The sequence below is a fragment of the Marmota monax genome, unplaced genomic scaffold, assembly GCF_021218885.2.
Source record: "Marmota monax isolate L192 unplaced genomic scaffold, Marmota_monax_Labrador192_F-V1.1 WCK01_AAM20220418_F8-fsc00172, whole genome shotgun sequence".
In the NCBI taxonomy this organism is placed as follows: domain Eukaryota; kingdom Metazoa; phylum Chordata; class Mammalia; order Rodentia; family Sciuridae; genus Marmota; species Marmota monax.
Genome location: NW_026693633.1, coordinates 703,714 through 729,295, shown reverse-complemented (window position 1 = coordinate 729,295; position 25,582 = coordinate 703,714). Strand labels below are relative to the sequence as shown.

General features: G+C 35.6%; 1 protein-coding gene across 3 annotated transcripts in view; it reads right to left on the bottom strand.

Annotated features, from left to right (window-relative positions):
- Cep78 (centrosomal protein 78) overlaps positions 1-25,222 on the bottom strand; it is a 31,723-nt gene extending 6,501 nt beyond the window's left edge. For 2 of the 3 annotated variants that reach the window (XM_046459729.2, XM_046459730.2), the window contains exons 1-11: positions 24,697-25,222; positions 21,164-21,336; positions 20,996-21,068; positions 19,628-19,731; positions 18,447-18,621; positions 14,838-14,951; positions 13,525-13,589; positions 13,152-13,263; positions 8,888-9,020; positions 7,543-7,588; positions 5,898-6,026 (exon numbers count right to left, since the gene is read on the bottom strand). In XM_046459729.2, coding sequence (XP_046315685.1) covers positions 5,898-6,026; positions 7,543-7,588; positions 8,888-9,020; positions 13,152-13,263; positions 13,525-13,589; positions 14,838-14,951; positions 18,447-18,621; positions 19,628-19,731; positions 20,996-21,068; positions 21,164-21,336; positions 24,697-24,949 — 1,377 coding nt within the window. In that variant the 5' untranslated portion in view covers positions 24,950-25,222. The remainder of the gene's footprint in view (positions 1-5,897; positions 6,027-7,542; positions 7,589-8,887; positions 9,021-13,151; positions 13,264-13,524; positions 13,590-14,837; positions 14,952-18,446; positions 18,622-19,627; positions 19,732-20,995; positions 21,069-21,163; positions 21,337-24,696) is intronic. The other variant, XM_046459731.2, reaches the window with a different exon arrangement.
- Between the last annotated feature and the right edge of the window lie 360 nt (positions 25,223-25,582).

The window sequence follows — 25,582 nt, the reverse complement described above, 5'->3', positions numbered from 1 at the left end:
CTGACACCTGGGCCTCAGCTTTATGCTCTGAGCAGAGATGCTTATCATGTCCTACCCCAGACTTCTGACTGATAGAATTGTGAGCTAATAAGTGAGTACTGTTAAAAGCCACCAAGTTTATAGCGATAGAAAATTAATATACAACTCAACCCCCAGGTTCATAAACAAAATAAATGACTACTGCTGTTTTAAGCCACTAGTTTGGAGTGGTTGTGCAACACTAAATGAACAGAACATGTATGTTTACTAAAACAACAGGATACATTTTTATTTTAAAGGCTTTGAATATTCACTTAAACATAGTTTCAACTTTAGGTTTAACCCTGCTTATGTGTTGAGTGGAGATGCTCTACTACAAGTTGACATTAGGAGAGGAAACTGATTTAGCATTTTCTGGAGTAATCTCTAGATTATACCAACAATTTTCTCTGATTTCCCACAGGAAATAATCACAAATGTGGGCAAGGTGAACTATCAACATAATGTCAGAGAACTAAAACAAAACCCTAGAAGCAAAAGTTTCCAAACTGTAATTAATAAAACAAAAATAGCACATCCATATGAAGGAACATTCTATGAAGCCACTAAAAAAACAATGATATAAAGATCTCAATCAGAGTTACTAAATGGGCTTTAGGAGTACCTTTAAAAATTTTCTGCATTTTTTCTTTGAGAGATGGTTTATAAGGTTAAACATATTCTCTGAAGAGTATTCAATGACAAAATATTTTGATACTTCCTTTTTTTTTTAAAAAAAGTGTAGATTATAAAATATTCAGATGTGCTGGGCATAGTGGTGCATGTCTTGATTTTTTATGATCTACCCTCTTTTTAAAAAAATATTTTGTTATGTAATCCCAGATTACAAATTCAAGGCCAGCCAGAACAATTTAGCATGATCCTGTCTCAAAATTTAAAAAATTGGGGGCTAGGGCTCAGTGGTATACAGTGCCTGCCTAGTATGTGTGAGGTGCTGGGTTCAATCCTCGGCATCTCGTAAAAATAAATGGAGGTGTTGTGTCCATCTACAATTGCAAAAACATATTTTTTTAAAATTTTAATTAAAAAGGACTTGGAGATGTGGCTCCGTGGTAAAGCACCCTTGGATTCAATCCCCAGTACCAAAATAAAAAAATAAAATAAAATTCATAAAACCATGCATAAATGGTTTTCCTTTAAATTTTTCATTATACTCAAATTTTTCCTTAATAAGTATATACTTTTATACTCAGAACATGTTTGAAAATAAGTAAATGCTCTAAAAACTTCAAATTGTTTGTTTGTTTCTTTTCTTTTTTGGTATTGGGAATTGAACTCAGGGGTTTTCTATCACTGAACTACATCCCCAGCCCTTTATTTTTTGAGACAGGGTCTTGCTAAGTTACTAAGGTTTGTCTGAAACTTGCTATTATCCAGTCTCAGTCTCCCAAGTAGCTGGGATTATAGGTGTGTATCACTGAGCCCAGTAGTAACTTCTGATTCTTTAATGTTAAAGCCAACCAAATATTTATGGCAAAAGGGAAAAAGAAATTTCAGAATGCCTCTTCTTACTATTCATATAATGGTTTTAATACTAAAAACTGACACTGAAATTTAAGCAATGATGCAAACAAACAACAACAAAAATCTCTCATCACTGGAAAGAGATTAAACTTTTCCATTCTTGACTGGTTTTATATAGAACACCAAAGTACAATTACATGAAATGGTTTCTCCCTCTAGTGGTATTAAAACATAATGTCCCATTTTCATGAAAAAGTAATACCCCTTTGTCCTAACCACTCCTTTAGGAGTAATTCATGCTCCTTGAAGAAAATAGGGACTATGGAACAAAAAATTACAAAGTAAAATCACTCAACAAAATAGTCTACTAACTTGTATTCGTACTATCAAATCCAAGTGGATTCTTCTTCCCTGTCATACACCAATGGTAGTTTAAAAATCTGCCCCAATATAGTCTGCTTTATGTTTGTGTCAACAGAGCTTTCTCCTCCTCTGGAGTTTGATGTCCTTCTTCCTTCTCAATCTTCCCTCCTCCCTTCTAACTGTGCTTAATACATGGTAATGTGCTTCAAGTTTTTTTAAAGCGCTCAATCACACAATCACTGAAAGTTACAAATCTAGACTGGTTGTTCCATACTGAATTCATCTTCCTTTTGGGTTTATTCCCCAATTTTGCTGGATTACATACATTTTTAAATAAGGAAAGCTGTAGCATAGGAGATAAATTTTCAAATTTGTTAATGTACAAAATATCCTATTCAGCCACCACTTAAGACTGACAGCTTGGTTACATACAAAACCCTAGGTACAAAATTATTTGCCTTTAAAACTTTGAAGTATCTTTCCAATGCCTTCTGGAATCTATAATAGATGATAAGAAGCATGAAAAAGGTTAATTTTTATTCTTTTTTAGAAATTTAACTTTTTTTTTCTTTTTGAAATGTCTTTCCTCACTGTTTTAAAATTTCACAATGAAGAGTGTCTAATTATACGTTATTATTGCTGTATGTATATAGGTGACTGTATGACCAATGTGATTCTGCAACCTGTACAATCAGAAAAATGAGAAATTATACCCCATTTGATTCAAATGTATGAATTGTCAAGATCATTGTACTGTCATGTGTAGCTTAAAAAAAAAAAAGAGTGTCCAATTATATAAGTCTATCTTCATTCATCCTGTTCAACACAGGGTAGTCCTTTGCAAAACACCTGGGACCTTGATTTACTGTTAAGAGACATTTTCTTGCTTTTGGAGGGATAATTTCCTTCTCTCCTGACCAGAGATTTCAGCCCTTAATCTAAAATATGAAATGCTTCAAAGTGTGAAAGCTTTTAAGCATGAACATGGTGCCACAAGTGGAAAATTCTACATCTGACTTCATGTGAGATTGCAGTCAAAACACAGGCTGGGGTTGTGGCTCGGTGGCATAGCACTTGCCTAGCATGTGTGAGTCACTGGGTTCAATTCTCAGCATTGCATATAAATAAATAAAATAAAAGTCCATTGACAACTTAAAAAAAACTCACAGGCATATCAAAAATACTGTATAAACTTATCTTCAGGATTTGTGTATAAGATGAATATAAAATGTAAGTAACTTTTGTGTTTTGAGACTTAGGTCTCAGTTCCAAGACACTTTATTATATTTGCATATATATGCAAACATTCCAAAACAATATGAGACCTGAAAACACTTCTGGTCCCAAACATTTCAGACAAGGTATAGGTAACATGTAGTAACATGTTAGACCTCACAGACACAGCCTCAAGACCATATCATTTGTCATATTTTCCATTTCTTTGTTTTCCATATAATGAGAAATAAGCTTCCTTAACTCCTATTGAATTTATTTCAACAAATGTACACATATTTGGGGCACTCTACCACTAAGCTATATTTCTAGTCCTTTTTATTTTGAGACAGGGTCTCACTAAGTTGTGGGGCCTGGCCTTGAACTTGTAATCCTTCTGCTTCAGTCTCCTGAGCTATTGGGATTACAGGTATGTGCCACCACACATGACTCAACAATCATATTTTAACCTCCAGAGACCTTTCTTGCTTTCTGAAAGTTCCTTTTTAAACTATACCCTATTATTATTTTATAGATGCCTTTTTCCTAAAATATTCTTGTTCTCAATTATTTCTGGCCCTACCAGGATGCATTTTTCATCTTATTTTTCCCCTGTCATGTAAGTTTTATTGAATCAGCTGGTGAACCACAGTTATTTTGTATTTAAGAATAAAAGAGTAGAAGCTCATTGGAAACTGATGACTGGCTTCTTTTATGCTTAAAGAAGTGGGCCACCAGTTAGATTACGATATCCCCAACTGTCCTTTTCTAGGGCGTGAAATTCACACTAGTTACTCTACTTCTCAAATCATTTACCTTTTTTCCAAAGTCAGATTACCTCACTTTAAGAGAGTGAAGGTAGGGCTGGGAGTCAACTCTTCTATACATAAACTGTAAGGAGCGACCCCTACTTTAGTCACATTTCTAATCCCACCCCCTCTGGCAGGCACAGCTGAGCATGGAGCAGTTTCTGCAGGGAGGATTAGGTTCCCTTTGAGCATAGGCTGCCCCTGTGCATATTCCAGGTGATGATTTTCTTTTATTCTTCTGTTCAGTTAGATTTTCTTCCACTTGTCTTCTATTTTTCAAAATTGTATTAGAATTTCTTCTACAATGGCTTTTTTTTTTTTTTTTGAAACAGGGTCTCCATAAATTGCTGAAGCTGGCTTTGAACTTGCAATACCCCTGCCTCAGATTCCTGAGTTGCTGGGATTATAAGCGTGAACCACCACATCTGGCCTAGAATCTCTTCTGGACTGTTGATTGCTATGGGTTTACATAGTTAGAATTTTTTGATGCCATCATTTTAGAGGGTTCTCAAAATGAAGAAGAGCTTAGAGGACATTAGAAATTCTCTATCTACATTTTTGAACCTTGATCTTTCCCAATGGCTCTAACCACTTTTAGAAATGTAATCTTGTAGTGCCCTGGTGAAGGGAATAAATGTAACACATCTAAAACAACAATGGATTAGGATTAGATGATCAAAGATTTTGTCTCTACTTGGCAAATTAGTAATTAAAAAAATGAAAGTCTAGTGCTTTTTATTTATTTTTTTTCTTTCAGTGATAGGGATTGAACCCAGAGCCACATGCATGATAGGAAAGTACTCTACCACTGAGCTATGCCTCAACTGGCTTTCTATTTTTTTTTCACGGATCAGTAATCTCCATAGTCACATAAAAATAGGAAACTGCCCTTCAACTACGGGAGAACATGGCAACATGGTGCCATCTGTGAACCAAAATGCAGGCCCCCGCCCAGATACCAAAGTTGCCAGCACCTTGATCCTGTATTCTCTAGCCTCCAGAATTGTGAAAATTAAAGTTCTATTGTTTATAAGTCAATAGATAAATATAGGAAAGGATAACTTTCTATATTTTAAAGTTTCATTCTAAAATAAAATCATAATTTTATGTGGGGGGCTAGGTGTGTAGCTTTGTGGTCTGGTTATGTGCAACACCCTGGGTTCCATCCTCCGTACCAAAAAAATAAATAAACAAAACAAACAAATAAAATAAGAACTTTGTAGTACACACACACAAAGAACAGGAACTCTCCAAATGGTGTTTCCCTTACTATAAGTTATAAGCTCTACTTTAAAATTGAAAATAAATAAATACAATCTTTTTTAAGGTACAAAAATATTATAAATTTTTATTTTCTGGTCACATAAACAGAAGAATAGAATGAGATTAGATGTGAGGCAATATAAAGTAACATAAAATTTATTTATGAAAGGAGAATACCAAAACTTTTCTTCCCTTTTAGTTTTATTAAGCACGAAGTTAAAATTTTATCTTACAAGAAAATTCAGCTAAACCATCAATTTTTAATTAGGTTTTTTTCTTTAATTTTTTAGTTGTTAAGAGACCTTTATTTATATGCAGTGCTGAGAATCAAACCCAGTGCCTCACACATGCCAGGCAAGTGCACTATCGCTGAGCCCCAGCCCCCGCCCCAGCCCATCAATTTCTTGGTATGTAAAATAAGAACAATGAATTGGGTGACTACATCATACAATATTTAGTTTCCTTGAGTTTATTTTATGATCTCCTTAAATATAATATTCTATGATTATAAAAAAAGAAAAATATATTATTGGTGATATGTTTTGATTTTTATTTTGTAGTAGTCACATGTCCTTCTCTCCCCTTGCTCTAAAAAAAGAAACCTTTCCAAGGGATATGAATTAGAAAAGGGGTAAACAGATCCCACGCAAGGTATCCAGGGTTGTTTCACAATCAAGCTTTCTGCCAAGTAAGTACCACACAGTTTCAAATAATCTTCCCTATATATTTAAAGTAATAGTTTTGTACCTGTAATGCTTCTTGTTTTAAACAAGTTTTCTCAGGCATTTCATGAACACTTTCTGAAGAATCATCAACCTCTTCAATTTCTGAGGATGAAGGACTCTCTACTGTCACAGTCACAGGAAAATCTGATTGCTTAAATAAAGAGGACAAGATTGTATAAACAATAATATCAATCAAATACCAAATGTAAAAGGCATCTAATCAAAGTGATCTTTCTGAAATATTTAAGTCCCCCAGAAGCTCACGTGTAACACAATGTAAGAAGTTTCGGAGGAGAATAATTTTTTCCTCCTCTATAATTGTTCTGGTTGGGTCCCTTTAGTCACAGCAGTGAAAAACTTGATTAAAACACTGTTACTGTATTACATGGTTATAATTAATATTTGAAATTTCCCATTTTAGTTTAGTAAATTTCTTGCACATGAATCAAGTGAGAAGCCAGGACAAACATTTTTTCTCAGGTCAATTTTATACTGCGGATGAGAAATTTACTCTGCACGATCAGACACAAAGAGTCTATAAAGTACAATTTTTTGGAGGAAAATTCCTAAGTAGGGAGACTGATAAAGAATTATAAGAATGATTAGTTAATAAGCTAAACTGTAATTAACAAACATTAAAATGACCTTTTAATAAATCACACACACACATATACAATTAAAACTGGCCCATCAAACTACCTTTGCATCCTTAAAACAATGCTATACTCCTGTCAAGTTTCATTAACACTAGAATGTTGCTTAATATGTTTCCTATCGTTTAAAAACTGACCTGGTCCAACTCTATAAAACAGTCTACAGATCAAAAAAAGTATTGATATACATCTGAAAAACAAGTCACTAGATGTAATTTCTACCATAAGCAGCAAACCATGCAGTATACGAAAATCCTCAATGGCAGAATGAGATGTACACCCATCTATTAAGTAGGCAGGGGGCAGTACTGACACCCCAGGTGCTCCTGTCTCAATCTCATTAGTGTTGTTTTTATTTTAATTTTTATTTGTTTTAATTAGATACACATGGCAGTACAATGATCTTATCATACATTTGAATCGGATAGGGTATAATTTCTCATTTTTCTGAGTGTACAGGTTGCAGAGAAAACTTATGATCTCTTGGGACAACTGGGAGAAGAACCCAATACTCTGATAGAATCAGTGTGCTCCAAGACTGAGAGGCAATAGGACAGGGAATATGTGTGGCCCTGGTGAGGGAGAAAGAAATGGTATGAGAAATCAGAGGCTCTGGCATTTGTTGCTTTGTTCTGGGTGTAGGATCTAAAATTTATGAAGAAATGCATATATCTCCCCAAAACAACATTTCTTGAAAACCGAAGGACATTTTTGAGTATGATAGCTTCATGTGTCAAGTCAGTAATGGTGGTTGAAATCATTTCAACAGCAGTTTATGAACTGAAAAAATGGCTTCTTTGGCTACAGATGAAACCACAAGGTGCATGGTGTATGCCATATACATACAACCATACTGTGGTGTCAAGAGAGCAACCTGAAAAATTTTAAGCGGATTAACTTCAGGGAGGGAAGTATTTCTTATAAGGTTCTACTCAAGTTTTTAAAAAGCAGAGAATGACCCTCCATCTTTCTTAATCCAAACCCCTACATATTGCAAATATGATAAGCACATACCTGCAGCTGATCAGATATATCACGGGTTTTGATTGATGGAAAACCCCTAAGAGAAAATCAACAATTGTTATATTTTGATGTAAATGCACCATCAGTTAATACCAAGTATTCACACTTACTAGTATTATTATTCATATAGAACTATGTATAGAAATAATCTCAAAATAAGCACCTAGAAAGCTTTACGAGGGAGAAAACTGAACAAACTGCAGCATAATGATTTTTTGATAACTCTCTGGGAAATGCATTTCAATTCTATGCTCAGGATGATTGAGATTTTCAGACTAACTTCTCTGATAATAATTACTCTCTGATTTACAGCTCCTTCTGATCAGAGTGGACTAGAGATTACTAAGCATCCCAAGAAAAAGACATGAAAACACAAAGTTATAAAATTAAGATGTAAAATCTGGTGTTTCAGCACTAGTTTATGTAATAATAATTCACATTACCAATTATAAATAAACATAGTAGTCAGTTGCCTATTATATACATCAATTTATTTAAATGTGAGCAACTGAACAGATATTTTACATAGTACCTATTTCTAGACCTATTTAGAATCAATTCTTTATTGTCTTAAGCAACTATTAATCCTTAATTTCTTAAATATTCAAATCAGTAATTAGAAAATAAAATATAGTAGTTTTATTTCATTTTTTATTTTTAGGTAGCTACAATATCTTTATTTTTCATTTATGTGGTTCAGAGGATTGAACCCAGTGCCTCATGCATGCTAGGTGAGCACTCTACCACTGAGCCACAACCCCAGCCATGTATAGTAGTTTAATGCCCTTATCAAGCCTAAAATTATAGTACAATTTTTGAAAACTTCTTTGACAAAAATTATTACAAATAGCTATGTCCTGGGTAAGTAATTAGCTAAAACTTATTAAATCTTCTTTGATTTACTAAAATGAGAGTTAGGCCAGATGACTTAGTAAGTCTAATCCATACTTCTTATCCACTTGGCATTAAACTATTCCCCATGCCTATAATGCCCTTTTCCCTATTCTTACATATCCAAATTTCTGCTTCTGTCCTGTAGGACTCAGCTACACTACACATGGGTTTTCTGAAACCTTTTCTTACCTGCACAAATAAAGATAATTTCAGTCTCCTATGAACTCCCATGGGGTTACAAACTGTTGTGACACTTAAGATGTAACATGAAATTCCTAGTTATATTAATTTTTTTGTTTTGCTTCCCTAAAGGATCCATTAAGCAGAAACCATATGTTAGTTATCTTCTTCTCCTTATAAAAACAACCAGATAGCTTCCATATAATAGAAGCCCCCCCAAAAGAATTGTGAATGACTAAAAGATGGGGAAAAAAAATCCCACCTGCTCCTTTTTGCACGTTCTGCAGTACGCCATGGCAAGAAACCAGATACACCAGGTGGAGGATGTTCAGAAGCACATTCTTTACAAAGGGTGTGTTTTCTTCCACTGTTTACAGGTTTCTTTGTCGCCAATCCTGTATTAAGGACAATGTTAAAAAGAAAGACTCCAGATGCAATAAAAGGCTATCATCAATTATTTATTATGTGCACATTCTTAAAAGGATTCAAATGAGCAATTAACAATGATACTAAACCAATAAAACACAATCAGTCTGTAAATTTGTTTTTTGTTTTTTAGCTGCCTTGGGAACAAAACCAGAGTCTCATGTGTGACAGGCAAGCACTACACTACTGTGCCATATTCCCAGCACCCAATTTGTAAAACTCTTATTAAATAGGGCAGCAGTGTTTTGAAAATTTAAGTTCTCCAGGGTAACAGGTTATAATTTTGACTAAAAGTATATGGGTCATGCAAAACATGCCAAAGTAAATACTAATATATTCCAAACAATGAACAATTGTGCATCATGCAAAAACATTCCATTTACTGAATCTCAGAACATCTTGAGTATTTCTGAATCTCAAGGTCAGATCAAAATAGGTACACCCATAACTCCTGCCCAACAGAACCTTCTGAATTAAAACAAAATTTCACCTGCAGATTAATTTTACTACATAAAAATTATCAAAGTTAAAAGACTGAAGGTTACTGGGTAGTAGCTGACTAAATGTTATCCTCATAGTAACTAAGAAATGACCTTGAGTGCTCATTTGATTTTTTAGAAACTACAAAACAAATCAATAAAACATTGGATAAAAGAGTGAACCTACATTTCAACAATGAAGAGTTAAGTATCTTTATATAAAACACTTGGCAGAAAAAACTAGATCTATACCTTTGTTTATTTTTTTAATGTGGTGCCAAGGATCAAACACAGTGCCTCACACATGCTAGGCAAGCACACCCTACCACTGAGCCACAACCCCAGCCTCAAAAGCTATATCTATATATTGACACTTTATTAGAAAACAGATATTAAAAATTCAAATTTAAGTATTTGTTTCTAATATTAGTGAGAACAAATATTATTCATTTATTAAAATGATTATATTTATCTTTCCAGTCTGTTTTACTAAACAAGGGCACTTTAGCCATTATTAGGATGGCATCTAAAATAAAATGTTTATGGTAATATAGGAAAAACACTTCATATATTGTAACTTATTGATAATCAACACATGGTGCTATGGGATTTCTCTGGATACATTTACATGCCTCTTCAAATACACAGGAGCTCTATTCATATTCTCCTTTTCCAGTTTTCTTTTTTTTAACCTAATTATCTTCACACACACAAAAATGTTCCTGTGGATAGCCTTCACATATATAGCATTTCCTTCACTTTCAGAATGCAGGGCTGGGGTTGTGGCTCAGTGGTAGAGCACTTGCCTAGCATATGTGAGGCAATGGGTTCGATCCTCAGCACCACACAAAAATAAATAAAATAAAGGTCCATCAACAACTAAAAAAAATTTTTTAAAAAAGTGCAAACAACTTTTTTAATTAAAGTCAAAATAAACCTATTTTGGCAGAAGATTAAAAATATAATAAAACTTATCTTCTTTCTGCACATATAATTACAATATGAATATGATACAATTCACATATTCAACCCCTGTTCTCACTAAAATCTAACTATACTGCCAAGACTCTGATTTGGCTTACCTCTATGTCTCCAAATAACTGAGGCAAATCCAAAAAAAAAAGGGCCCAAGAAACAAAATTACTCTTAAAATACCTCAGTGAGTTTGTAAAATTCAGCCACATTCCCACTTTCTTTATTACACAACACTAGCTACTAAAATTAAAGAATTTTGAACATGTTTTATAAAGATGTAATATACATTTTCTATTTTTATTTATAAACACCAACAGAAATACTTAAAAGAATGCTTACATGATATAAACCTTTAGCAATATTTAATTAGTGTGATGTCACCAGTCTCAATTGTATATACTATCTGATTGACAACTAAAATATCACTGTTCTGATATGAGAGTTGGTAGATAAGATACTTTTATCTACTACTACCTAATACATTTACTACTATTCACTACAAATAAGTTGGTTAACAGTAAATAAAAATATACAGCTTTTAATAAAACAAGAAGTTATAGGTATGCAGATATTTACACTAGGATTTTTTAAATTATTAAATACTTAAATCTTTTCCAGCTTTTTACCAGTTTAAAATATTGACCCATCAACTCAATAAAACCTTGTGACTGTATTAAAAAAAGTAACTATTAATCATATAAAAATTTACTATGAAATGAAAAAAAGAATGCCAAATTATATTTATGCTGACAGTCAACAGGAGAAAATATTGTTTGATAGAATAGTGAAACTGGAGGTGTTTTCTGTTTTTATCTCCATTGCTATTATAAAACAACACCTTAATAAAAGCTAAACAAAAATCATCAAACAACGTTAAAAAAATTATGTTGAAATATATCTAACAAAAATTTCCATATTAATCTTTTTTGTGTGTATGTGCAGTATTGGGGACTGTACCCAGGGTCTCACTCATACTAGATAAGCGCTCTGCCACTGAGCTACATCCCCAGTTCCTCATATTAACCATTTTTAAGTATATGCCTCAATAGAATTAAGTCAAACAATTTGTTAAGATTTCAGATTGAATCCAAATAAAAGACTGCCATTAATTGTTCAGTGACCTTGATGTATGTGGCATATAACTAAAGTTACCACAAATCTTTAACTAGTAGAAAGTTGGCAGATCCTAAACATAATTTTTTTTTCTATATTAGTTCTTATGGTTTTACTGTCTCAAAATTCAAAGTTATTACAAAAAAAAGGCCAGTTTTCTAATAGATTTAGATTAACTTATTCTACTGTGTCATTTTTTCTTATCACAAAGAAAAAAATTGTTTGTGCTAAAGATAATTTGTTATAGAAAATAAAACTTAAGAACTCTTTAGAAATAACACAAAATTTTAGTGAATTAAATTAATACAAACTAAAATTTACTTCACTGGTTGTTAGTTTTCTTTAAAAGGTTTTTCCCATTATACTTGGTCACAAAATCATGGATATTTTTATTTCTAACTATTATTAGATTAAGTATTACTTGGAAGATTAAATATACATTATAACAAGTAATACAGAAAACATTTCATTCTAAAACATTCCATCTAGGGTCAATAAACTTATTTGCAACATTGTTTCATAAAGATTATATACATTTTAAGTTTTTTCTTCATCATTTAAAGAATCAAGGTGTTATCTAATATTTAATAACCTTTTTTCTTTTTGGTACCGGGGATTGAACTCAGGGGCACTCAACCATTGAGCCACATCCCCAGACCTACTTTGTATTTTATTTAGAGACAGGGTCTCACTGAGTTACCTCACAGCGCCTCACCATTACTGAAGGTGGCTTTAAACTCCCGATTCTTCTGTCTCAGTCTCCCTAGCTGCTGGGATTATAGGTATGCACCACTGTGCCAGGTTTCAATACCTTTTAAGTGGGAATTTCAGAGAAGTGGGGAACAAGGAGAAAAAATGTTGTTTCCTATAGTTTTAAGAAAGGGTACTACTCCATTTAAAAAAAAAAAAATTTGGCAACACACACCTATAATTCCAGCAACTCAGGAGACTGAAGCAAGAGGATCACAAATTTGAGGTCAGCCTCAGAATAAAAAATAAAAAGGACTGGCCTAGTGGTAAAGCACACCTGCTGTGTTCAATCCCCAGTACTAAAGGGAAAAAAAAAAATTAAAAACTTTTTTTTTTTAATTAAAAAAATTTAAAAAATCAGGTTGGGGGCATGACTTTGGTAGAGCACTTGACAACAAGCTCAAAGCCCTGGATTCCTCTGTAGCATCATAAAACAACAAAGGACACTAAAAAGCAGTGTCACCAAAGGGCATCCCAATTTCAACTGCAAAGTATGCAAGGTAATCGTCAACTGGGAAACACTGAAAATGATGAACATTTTATGCAAAACAAAAAACAAAAACGGCTAATTTAAAAAATGGAAATACTAGTATTCTTTCTATAATGATTCATTTAACTATTTCTACATTCTACAAATTCTTGTTATCTGTTTCAGAACAATTACAGTCCTGAGAAGATATACATGTGTCAATACAGACAATGAGAAGAGTAATTTTAACACATTAGAACACATGGAAGATATAAATTTTAAAAGTATTAAAAAGACAAGACATATAGAGTTACCAATTCTAATAGTAGCTTTTCCTTTTCGACTATTTCCCAGAATTATTGTTCTCTTTTTCTGTTTAGCAGTTTTAGATGGTTCCCTTACTGATGGAGAAGTTATCCACTGGTACTAGAAGAGAGATACAGGTAATTTAAGTACTGGTATGAGGATTCAACCTTAACTCGAATTTATTAGGATATTCTAAGTTAACAAAAGGTTTGCAGTTTTAGGATTCCAAATTAAGTCTCAAAATATTTTTAAAAACAGAAAAGCCACCTTAACTGACTGAAAACTTCATTTAAGAAAGTGCCCTGGCAATTTTATTTTACTAAAAACAAAAGAAAAGTAAATGAATAAAAATTCTTTCTAGAGGACTAAAACATGTTATACCTCTGACTTAGCACTCCTTCCATTCTGAAGAACTTTTTTGATAACTGCTTTCATCATAGAATGATCTAAAGTAAAATGAAAATTGAAATTGTAGTAACTTTTCCAATGAGTGGCTATTTCTATTTAAAAACAAAAGTCAACTAATCATTACTTTTCCCATAAAATTAAAATATTCAAACCAAAGTTGTGATACACCCATGAAGCTGCTCCTCTCTCATCCTCCTTTTCTCAGTAACTGTACCACTCTGTCATACACATTATCACTGAGGGACATTTTAAAAATTACTATTTCCTTCATAGCTCACATCTAATCTATCTACAAGTCGTCTTCTTAATTATACTTTGTTTTATCACCTCCAACCTTCCACCCTAAGCTAAGCCATAACCATCTCTCACTTCGACCACTTCGAACTAGTCTGTTTTCCTTCTTATTCCTGCCAAATGAAATGCTACTTGGATCATGCCTTTTTCCAGCTCAAAACTCTCCTGTGGTTTTAATTCACTCTAAATAGTCCAGGTCCTTACCTTGGCCTTTAAAACCTCAAAGTAACCCCTGGCTAGCTGTCTGATCTCATAGGATACCAGATTCTCCCTCGCCAAGTGCTCCAACCATGTTGGTCTCCTTGCTTTTCCTTAAATACTCCATCAACTCTACCACCTTGTACTTTTATTCTCATTACTTCCTTGTTCTAGAATTGCTAATTCCTCTCTTCACTCAGGTCTCTCTGTATGTCACGTTTCCAGTGATGTTGTCCCTTAACAAACCTATCTAGTACAGTCTCATCAGACCCCATCTGTTTTCTTATTTTAAGGCATTCTTGCACTTTCTGCTATCTCAAATTATACTACTTATCTGTTTACTCATTTGTATTTGATTTCCCCCATTAGAACATAAGCTGAGTGAGAGTAAGACTTTAACTAGCTGGTAAGTTTAGTGCCTAAACCAGTGTTTGGCACACAGAAGTATTCAAAAATTATTAGTCAAATTAGCAAATGAATGAAATGCTCTCTCCCAAGAATTCAGAGGTTCCAGAAAAAAAAAAAAAAAAAAAAAAACCAGAAATAATGCTCTTGGTAGAAGCAGGTTTATTATCTGGGTTCACCTGTATTCAGAGTAGCAGCCAAGAACAATTTACAAGTATAACTCATTTTAATTGGCAAATCACCTGCTAAAAACATAAGGAAGTACAAGATTAGAAAAGTATAAGATTAGGAAGATAAACATATTAAGCTTTAAAAATTGTCAATACATGAACAAATTCTTTTTATTCTGCTATTTGTTAATTAGTTTTTTTAAAAATGAGGTGACATACCAATGAGTGAATTTTTTCTTATATCCAGAATGACCAGCGTTCTATTGGTTTCAAGGGCCTCTAGTAAAGCTTTGGCTCCTTCATTGGTGAGGCCACACTGCTGCAGGTCAAGAGCTTTCGATGAAAAACAATAGGTCATTTGCCAACTCTCTACATGTTTAACATTCAGACAACTCTCATTAATGTTGGAGATTCCTGAACAAGATGAGTCATGGAAGGTTTTTAATCTTGAGTATTAAAAAAATAAAATCAGAAAGCATATGCAAATACATACTCTGGGGGGGAAAAAAAACAGAGCATCAACTCCCCCCAAAACCCTCTTCTTGGATATGCTATGATTATCCATACTTTAGTTCTAATGAGTCACCCCACATATTTTATAACTGCAGAGTTGAAAAGCACTCTACACAATCTGAGAGAGAGAAAAATTGTCACAAAATGAATATCAGTTCATAATTAACAAGGATGCTAGTGGCAGTGTAAACATCACAGGCAAATACTGGGTAGTATACTGAGGTTGCACTTTATTCCTTTGATCATGATCTTGAACTCCAAATGAACTCAAACTATAATGGAAGGGGAATTTGGGTACAATGGCACACACCTGTACTCGTAGCTCTTAGCTATTTGAGAGGCTGAGGCAGAACAATCAAAAGTTTAAGGCCAGACAGGTAGGGTGGTGCACGCCTATAATCCTAGCAGCCGGGTAGGCTGAGACAGGAGGATCTCAAGTTCAAAGCCAGCCTCAGCAAAGGCGAGGTGATAAAAACAACTCAGTGAGACCCTGTCTCTAAACAAATTACAAAATAGGGCTGGGGATGTGGCTCAGTGTTTGAGTGCCCCTGAGTTCAGTCCCCAGTACCTAAAAAAAAAAAAAAAATGTTTACGGCCGCCTGGGCATCCTAGGAAGACCCTGCCTCAATAAAAATAAGTGACATGATATTAGGAAATGAGGCCTTGGGAAAATAGACTTAGATAAAATCTTGGGAATAGAGTCCCCATTTTGGGATAAAACAAGAAGACAGGTTTCTATAACCCAGGAGGAGCACCTACATCAGACAGTGGATCTGCCAAGGGTCAAATATAATGAAGCTAAAGATCTGCCCAACCTAGACTTCCCAGCCTCACAATAAATTCCACTTTTCTGTGTAACTACAATGCACCAAGTAGAAAATAAATGAATGAAAGAGCAATAGAGGACTTTCCTCCATTTATTAGTAAATGATATAATTTTATTCTTCTTTATGGCTAAGTGAAACTCTATTGTGTATGTATAACACATTGTCTTTATCCAGGATCAGGGGGAGGGAGAAGGAAAGGTAATGGATTTGTACTCCATTGAAATGGAGTAAATTATGTTATATGCATTTATGAATATGTCAAAATGAGCCCCACATTTATGTATAAATATAATGCACTAAAAAAAAAATTAAAGGTGCTCAAGCTATAGTGAGTGAAAAAAGTTATAAAAGGGGTAGGTGGCTCTCATTTTAGTAAAGTTTAAAGTTTTAAAACTGACAAAATTGCATGTTTATGAGTGCGCAGGCCTCACATATATACTGTTAGTGTGAACCACAAAATGGAACAGCATTTCTGGAAGACAATTTGGCATTATGTGCCTTTATCTTTGAAAATATGTTAAAGTCATTCCACTTTTCAAGAAGTAATTCCAATGGACACATACATTCTTTTACTATACATTTAAATAGGGGAAAAGTACAAACTCTCTAAATATCAAATAGCAGGGAATTCATTAAATTATTATGCATCAATATGAGGGAGTACTACATGAGACACTATAAAGCAAACTACAGTAGGGTTACCGTACAAATACAGTTATCTCATACTAGATAAAGGCACCATAAACATTCATTGAAGAAAAGACAGCCTCTTCAACAAATAGTGCTGGGAAAACTGGAAATCCATATGTAACAAAATGAAATTAGACCTCTCTCTCTCACCCTGAACAAAACTCAACTCAAAGTGGATCAAGGACCTAGGCATTAGACCAGAGACTGCACCTAACAGAAGAAAAAGTAGGCCCAAATCTACATCATGTCAGCTTAAATACCAAATTCTTCAACAAGACTCCCAAGCACAAGAGTAAAATCAAGCATCATTAAATCGGATGATATGAAACTAAAAAGCTTCTTCACAGCAAAGAAAACAATCAAGAACATGAACAGAGAGCCTACAGAATGTAAGAAAATCTTTACCATCTGCAACTCAGATACAGCAAAAAACTCAACACCAAAAAAACTCCCAAAATAATCCAATCAATAAATGGGCAAAGGAACTGAACAGACACTTCACAGAAGAAATATGAATTGTCAACATATATGAAAAAATGTTCAACACCTCTAACAATTGGAGAAATGCAAATTAAAACTACACTGGAATTCTATCTCACTCCAGTCAGAATTGCAATTATCAAGAATAAAATGACAGTAGTGTTGGTGAGAATGTGGGGGAAAAGGCATACTCAAACATTTCTGGTGAGGCTGCAAATTGATGCAACCACTATGGAAAGCAGTATAGAGACTCCTTAGAAAACTTGAAATGGAACTACCATTTGATCCAGTTATCCTACTCCTCGGCTTATACCCAAAAGACTTAAAATCAGCATACTAAAGTGACGCAGCCACATCAATGTTTATAGCAGCTCCATTCACAATATCTAAGCTATGGAACCAACCTAGATGCCCTTCAACAGATGAATGGATAAAGAAAATGTGGCATATATACACAATGAAATATTACTCTGCCATAAAGAAGAATGAAATTATGGCATTTGCTGATAAATGGATGGAACTGGAGATGATCATGCTAAGTGAAATAAGCCAATCCCAAAAAACCAAAGGCAGAATGTTCACAGATACAAGATGACTCACAATAGATAAGATAGGGGGTGAAGTGAAAGTTCACTGGATTGGACAAGGGGAAGTGGGAGAAACAGAGGAAGGAATGGGAATGGAAAACTCAGTAGAATGAATCAGACATAATATTTTTATAGTCATATATAAATACATGAACAAAGAGAACATGAACAGAGAATCTATAGAATGTAAGAAAATCTTTACCACCTGCACTTACGTGTAACCCCATATCACGTACAACCACAAAAATGGGAAGTTATACTCCGTGTATGCATGATTTGTCAAAATATATTCTACTGTTATATATAACTAAAAAGAACAAATAATAGCACTCTATAGTTCTCTATTTTTGTAATCTCTTACATGTATAAATACATCTGCCAAAAAAAAGCTAAAATATGTATGCCAAAATGAACAGTGGGTGTTTTGATTATAGGTAATATTATCTTTTATCGTTTACTCTCTCTGTATTTCCTATGAAGAATATATTTAACTTTTATAAAAGTTTAAAAGCCATTAGGAAAAAAAAGGATTTTAAAAATATCTTGGGCTGGGATGTTCCTTGGTGGCAAAGTGTTTGCCTCACATTCGCAAAGCCCTGGGTTCAATTCCCAGTTCCAAAAAAGACAAAAAAGAAAACCGATACATTATGACAACAATACAATTCCAAGAGGTAAGCATATTTGATACTCAAAATTCACCATTTTCAATTCTAGAAGTTCATTTATCTTACCTCTAAGCCATAAATCCTCACTAAGAGAGTCTGCAAAAGCACATGCCCCCAGGTCACCAATGAGGGAGTTGCAATTCAATGTGATTCGCCTTAAGCCAGCCATGCAGTCAAGATCTGGTCTCCTATAGCGAAGACTCTCAGCCCAGGTTTCTTCATGCCGTCTCATGGTTTGATACTTCAACAATTTAATAGCATGAAATTAAATGCTTAAAAAGGACACAGAAAAACTAAAAGAAAACTAAGTATGGCTGATTATGTCAGTGCCTTACACACACACACACACACACACACACACCCCAAGTATATTTGCTGGAGGTCATCTTTAGTATATTAAACAGTAGATTGTGACTTAGGGGTCCAGTGACCCAGCTCCCAGTCTGCCACCAACTAGTTGTGCAACTCTAGCCACTGGGTAACCTGTTGCAGATTAGTATGTAAACTGACAATTCAATTAAATTTCAAGAGTTTTATTTTCCTTTATTTTCACACTTTTTACCATTATCTATTGCAAGGATCAGAGGACTTGCTCTATAGCGGCCCAAAAGTAAACATTTTCAACTTTGTGGGTCAGACAGTACCTTTTAGAAGTACTCAACAATTCAGGTGTAGGTTGAAAGTAGTCACAGTTACTGTGTAAACAACTGAACATGGTTGTGTTTAAAAAAACTGGTGGTAAATTTGATCCACAAAGTTTGCCTATCCCAGATCTGTACCATCAAACTATAAAAAAGGTTTCATATCAAATTATCAAGTAATTGTATGCCAAAATATAGTAGTTAAACCACTATAAAGTTATTAAGGCACCCTTAAAATCATTTTTTAAAAACTATGATTTTTATTGGTTCATATATTATAGCAGTTAATATTTGAGTCACTGAAGTAATATGAAGACTGTAATGCACAAAATTTCTTTCAGTGCCCAAAACATATTTTCAATAACTAAAGGTACACAAATATATAATTCATAATGCATTATACTTTAAAATCTCACCTAAGATTAAGTACAATATCTTACTAAATGGTAGAACCCCAAGCTAAACACAGGTCACATTCTTTCATCAGAAATATAATTATAATCACCATATGAATGAAAAGATAAAAATAATTGCCATCTCATACCAAAGTATTACTGTGCTTCAAACACATAGCACATTTTCACAAACTTCTGAATACAAAGTCACCTTTAAGATCTTGGCTATGTGATCTGCTCCCTGCCATGTCAGACTACACCCAGTGAAGTTAACTGTCTTAAGAGTGATAGAGGTCTTCACAGCTTGACAAATAACTAAAAAGAAGGGGGGAAAAAAGACACATACAATAAACCGAAGAGCCTAATCAACCTGGTCAATCCTTTTCTTTTTTTGGTACCAGGGGTGGAACCCAGGGGCGCTTACCCACTGAGCCATATCCCCAGCCACATACCACATCCCCATTTTTTATTTTGAAACAGGGTCTTGCTAAGTTGCTGAGACTGGCCTCCAACTTGCAATCTTCCTGCCTCAGCCTCCTGAGCTGCTGGGAGTACAGGTGTGTGCCACCACACCTGGCCTCAACTTTCTTGAGTATATTTTAGTTTATAGCTGTATTCTTAAAAATCACTCTCTATACTCTTTCCAAAAACTAATGGATCGGTACATTCTACAACATGTTTGTGACAAAGTGTTATTCTAATTTACAGCAATAACATAATCCTATTAGATGCTAAAATTGAAAACTCTGTATTCCCAATCACAGAGTAAAGTATTATAGAGTTTTTGAGTCATCTGAAAGAAAAAGAAAAGTCTAAAAAAACATGATTTTTTTTTCTATTTTATTTCCAAGAACATACTTTGATCTTGATCATCAATTTAAATGTCAACTATAAACCCAGAACTACATCAGGTGCTCTTATTAATATAACTAGGTGCTCTACCAAAGCACATAAGATACAAGAGCAACAGAAGATAGAGGACCTTAAACTCTGTTCAGATTGAAATGCAAGCTTCCTTACCCCTCCAGACCATGATTCCACACACCAATTCTTCAGGACCCCAATCAACAGAAGACCTCTTGTAATTATCTACATGACCAGCCCTCTCCTGGCCAAAGAGTTCACTGACCTTTTATATGCTCCTATAGCACTTAGCATATATTTTCTATTTTAGCACACACCACACAGTGCATTAAGACTGCATTATAGATGCCATTTAAAAATAATGATTTTTTTCCTCTTCACATTTTGCTATTGCCATTCCCATAAATATTTCTTAGAAGGAAAACCCTAAAAGATGAATAAACACAAAAAACAGAATACCAGACAGAAGAGGTTTGTGTGGTTTGTGGCTTAACACATCCTTTAGTAAAGTTACTTCAGAGAGTAATCAACATGATAAGCTTTAAGGGTAGAAGTGATAATGGCTCAAGATATAAAGAGGCACAGGAGGTAGCTCAGACAGAGGCAGCAGCCAGAAAAGGGTTATTAATAAAAAACCAGACAGGAATTAATATGGTATATAGGCAAACATGAGACCAGTCTGATGGGTCAAAAGTTAAACAAGATTTAAACTCACTTTCTAAACCTCCATCTCCAATTGGACAGTTTGCAAGAGACAGGTGCACCAAAGAAGTCGATTTATTCAATCCCTTTATTAGAGGAAAAGAGTTAAAAAAATTTATTGAGTATTTCCCCCTACAAAACGACTATGAAATGTTTGCAGGCCACACTGAAGAAGGCTTACCTTTGTTAAAATAATTAAATCCCTCTCTCTCAGAACTAGTCCATTTAACTCCAGGTTCCTTAGCACACTTGATACACTTAGACAGCCTTTAAGAGCTTTACACAACTGGAAGGTCACATCTTTGGATCTTATAGCAGGAACGCGACTTCTGCAAACTTTGTTTATGTCAGAACCTAAAGCAAAGTTATTGTAAAATTAGCAATCTCAATGATATAGTTCATCATTTAAAAACATTCGTTCACTATTAAGGCGCAGACATGAACCATATCCTTAAAAAATCCTTGTAAGGAAAAACATAAGAACTCAAAGTCACATGAGGTACAGAAACACAAACCTTATACATAGAGTTTTTTAAGATGGCAAAGAAATTGCACCTAAGGGATAGCTTCAAGAAAATACTGATATTGAACCCAGAAAGATGAAAGTAAGTTAGAGTGGATAATGTATTCTTCTAAGAGGAAGTGGAATGTGCAAAGGCAACCATGCCTGACTCCTGCAAAGCACTGTAAATGCTGCAGGTGGAATGACTACACTCTGCAGGGGTTGAGAAGAAGAGCTGCAAATTTTAAGAGGCAGAAACAAGCCTGGAAAAAAGTTGTCTTTTATCTCACAAGTGATGAGAACTAGGGCTACCACACACTAGGTGAGTTCCTGGCATGTCAGAATAATGTGTCTCACTGTGAGAGGACCAATTAGATAAAGAAAAGGACTAGAAAAAGGCACCTGCTTTCAATTAAAAAAAAAAAAAAATACCCCTTCCTCAGGCATAACTAGCCCCATGAGGCTTGGCAGAACACAGCTCAGATTTCAGTACCTTTGACAAAATACAAGTTGTGCCACCAATTTGCAGAGGTCCTGTGAGTCACATTAAGCATTTTTTTTAAGCATATGGTTTCATCTTAGAAAGATCACTTGAACTGAAGTGGGCAGAAGAATTAAGGGAAACTGAGTTCAGGGGCAGCAAAACTAGCTAGGAGCTTCTGCAATAGTACAGGCAAAATGTAATTAAGGTTGAGTAAGTGACATATAAGAGGTTAAAACCTAGACCCACTGGATTTGAGAAAGGAATAAGATTCAGCAAAGGATATCTGAAAAGAAATTGGTCCACAATACATTTTTTCTTACACTGAGTATAAAACATTTGGCAAAATCAAGTATACTAGTTTTGACTCTTAAGATCCCTCTCATTTTTCATTTATTTTGATTTCTGCTATTACTGTGGTTAAGTCCCTTCAGAGGTGCAGAATAACATCTGAATGAGATACAGAGAAAAGGTGACAACTCTTCAGTCAGGGGTGTGATGAATGGTCCTTGCAGAGCAGACCATGGATGGTGCTAACCTCAGACCTTAGAAAAAGACTAGGCATATGACAAATAGTCAGGTTTTTAAATAAATCCATAATCACTTCCTCTCCAAGATCTCCATACCCTCCTTCTCAGCTGGTTACTTTCTCTCAGCTTATAAACATAACTCAAGTCCATCCATTTAGAAAATGTTGCAAGCCTTTCAAATATTTTCTCCATCTTCTTTGTGGGTAACTCAGATCCTCTCCTATCTTCACATGCCTATCTTTCCACAAGGCCCAAATCTGTATCTAGGGTTTAGACCTGCCTAACAGACAAATCTGGAAGCTGTCTTAAAACATTAAAGATGAACTAAGATTCTCTTCCCAACCTAATCTAGTTGTCCTGTGTCTTAGGGAAAGATGCTACTCTAAATTCTAACTAGTCACCAGGCCCCATCCATTCTCATCATTCAAAATCCAGCCCTTCTCCCTATCTTAATTTGGGCTGTTAGATTACAATTCTTTCCCAACTTTAATTTGTCTTCCGTATGGAGGACATAGTAGGGCCCTAAATCAAAAGTCCATTTCAACATCCTTCGTTGGTTCCCCACAACCTTCAGGATAAACACTGAACATCTGATCTATTTGGCCTTCATCAGTCTCAACTCTCAGATCTTTCTCAAACTCTAAATTTCAGCTCTGTACCCCAGTTTGCCATATTCTTTATTTACAACTCTGCACAAACTGTTTCCTTCTGTCATATGGCTGGGTTCTACACATCCTTCAAAAGAATGGCACCTCCTCCAAGAAGTCTTCCTTGAACCTCCCTCTTCAATTTTCTGTGCTCTGCAGCACCTGGGATCACTTCTTCCACAGCACTGACCCAGAAGCTTGTGCTTACTTGCTGTCTCCCCCAGCAGAAGGGGAGAACCTTTGGGGCAGAGGCACACTAAGCTCATTGTAGTGCTACCAGGACACTTTACACACATGACCTGATTTAATACTAAAAACTCAAGAGTTACTTTAATACTTTTTTATAATTGTAAGAATTGTAGTTCAAAAAGTAATTTGCCTCAGATCACATAGAATGTAAACTCCAGAATTCAAACCCTAGGCTACCTCTAATATCTGTACACTTTTGTTATATGATACTACTTTAAAAAAATTTTTTTAACAACATCTGTCTTTATTAAAAAGATATGAAGAGTGAGATAGGAATATATATGTTGGGTGACAATTTTTTTTTTTTGCTTCTTTGCATATGTCCATGAATGAACATGAAAGCACCACAAATACTGATAGGGGAGTTAAATTAAGCATGGTGAATTTACAAATACAAAATCTGCAAAAATTAAAAATAAAGAGAAACAAAGAACAGAAGCATTAAGAGCAATCACTTTGCCTAACAGATCATCCTAAATATATCCTGCAGGGAGCCAAGTTTGTCATTCTCACTCAAGTGTCCCCACTCCAAAACTTTACCACTCTCCCAGCCAACTGCCTGAAGGGGGCAAAACTACAAGGGCATCCCAGCTAGCTACCAACATCCCATGAAGCAGATTAGGCTGGATTCATAAATTTACACTGTACTTTCCCCATCCATCTTTAACAAAATCTCTTTTATTATACTCATTTGATGGTTACTAATGGAAAGATGTGAGCCTCGTTCACGTCAATTTAGAAAATATGATTTGAGCCCTTATAATGTACAAAATGTTGTGAAAAGTACTAGAAGGAATAACATCATTTTGTCACATGTAGTCATTCACCTGTTTTCTGAATAATCGGAGGGTCTAGATTCTAATTACCCTATTATATCTGTAAGCGGCTAATAGTTGAAAAGGGCTTTACAAAATTCTTACATACACACTTTTTTAATGAAGAAAAGGGTTGGAATATATTAATTTCCTAATCGCTTACTTTTTTTGTATTAGGCAAAAAAAACCAAAAAGGCATTGAATTAAAGAGGAAACAACTATCCAAGATTTAATGAGGTCCCAAACTGTGCTAAGCATTCTACAAACATCATTAACTCAGGGAATCCTTGAAATCACTTATCCTCGGTCTTCTTATTAAGCCCAGGTTACGGATGAGAACTCGGTACCTTAAGACCTTCAATAACTTGCCCACGTTCGCCTCGCTGGTACTGCACACATCCTCCAGCACAAAGCGCCTCTTCTAAGGCCCAGGCTCCACCTTGGACCTATCTAAAAACCGATTTCGAGGCACCCACCGAGGAGCACAAACCTGTTTCACCAAGCCACGGCTGGAAGAAGCTCTTGATGGAGATCACGGGCAGATCTTTATTAATCTTGAGGGTGCTCAGGAGGGGTGCCCAGTCCACCACCCGCAGGCGGTCGGCATTGAAGTCCAGCACGCCCTCCCGGAGGCAGGTGCGCACGGCGGGCAAAGGTACCGAGTCCTGCAAGGCGCACAGGTACTCATAGTGCGAGAAGAAGTCCGCTGCGCTGTCCCGGCGCAGTTTCACCGAGTCGATCATGGCCAGAGGCTATCCCGGCCACAGAGACCACTCCCGCACCCACCAGGGGCCCCGGATCTCGCCCAGCCTCTCCAGCTCCCACCGCCCAACGGCTGCGGCCCCGCACAGTGCGCAGGAGCGGCGGCTCAGCCAGAAGACCACGGCCAGGGCCCCAGGCTAGGCCAGCTCGTCTACGCTGCCTTCCCGCGCTGCCTCCCGCTCTGCGGCCGTAGCCGTTGGCGTCCGCCTCATCAACCTCTGCGGCGCGGGACCGCGGTTCAAGCCGGAGGGCGGGTTCTGGCGCGGGTGGTGCGCGTAGACGTCAGCGCGCTTGCTTGCGTCCACACGCAGACTGCGCCTTCCCAAGGGGCGGGGCCTTAAGCCTGGGAGGCTGGCCAAGCTCAGGAATAGTAGATGGGTATAATGTGGAGTTTGCGACAAAGAGTTTCCTTATTGATCTGAATAAATATGTGAAATGGATGTAGCAACGCATTTTTAAAACGTGATCTAGTCCTGCCGGGCGCAGTGACACAGGCCTGTAATCCCAGCGGCTCTGGAGGCTGAGGCAGGAGGATCGAAAGTTCAAAGCCGGCTTCTCAAAAGGGAGGTGCTAAGCAACAAAGTGAGACCCTGTTCTAAATAAAATCCAAAATA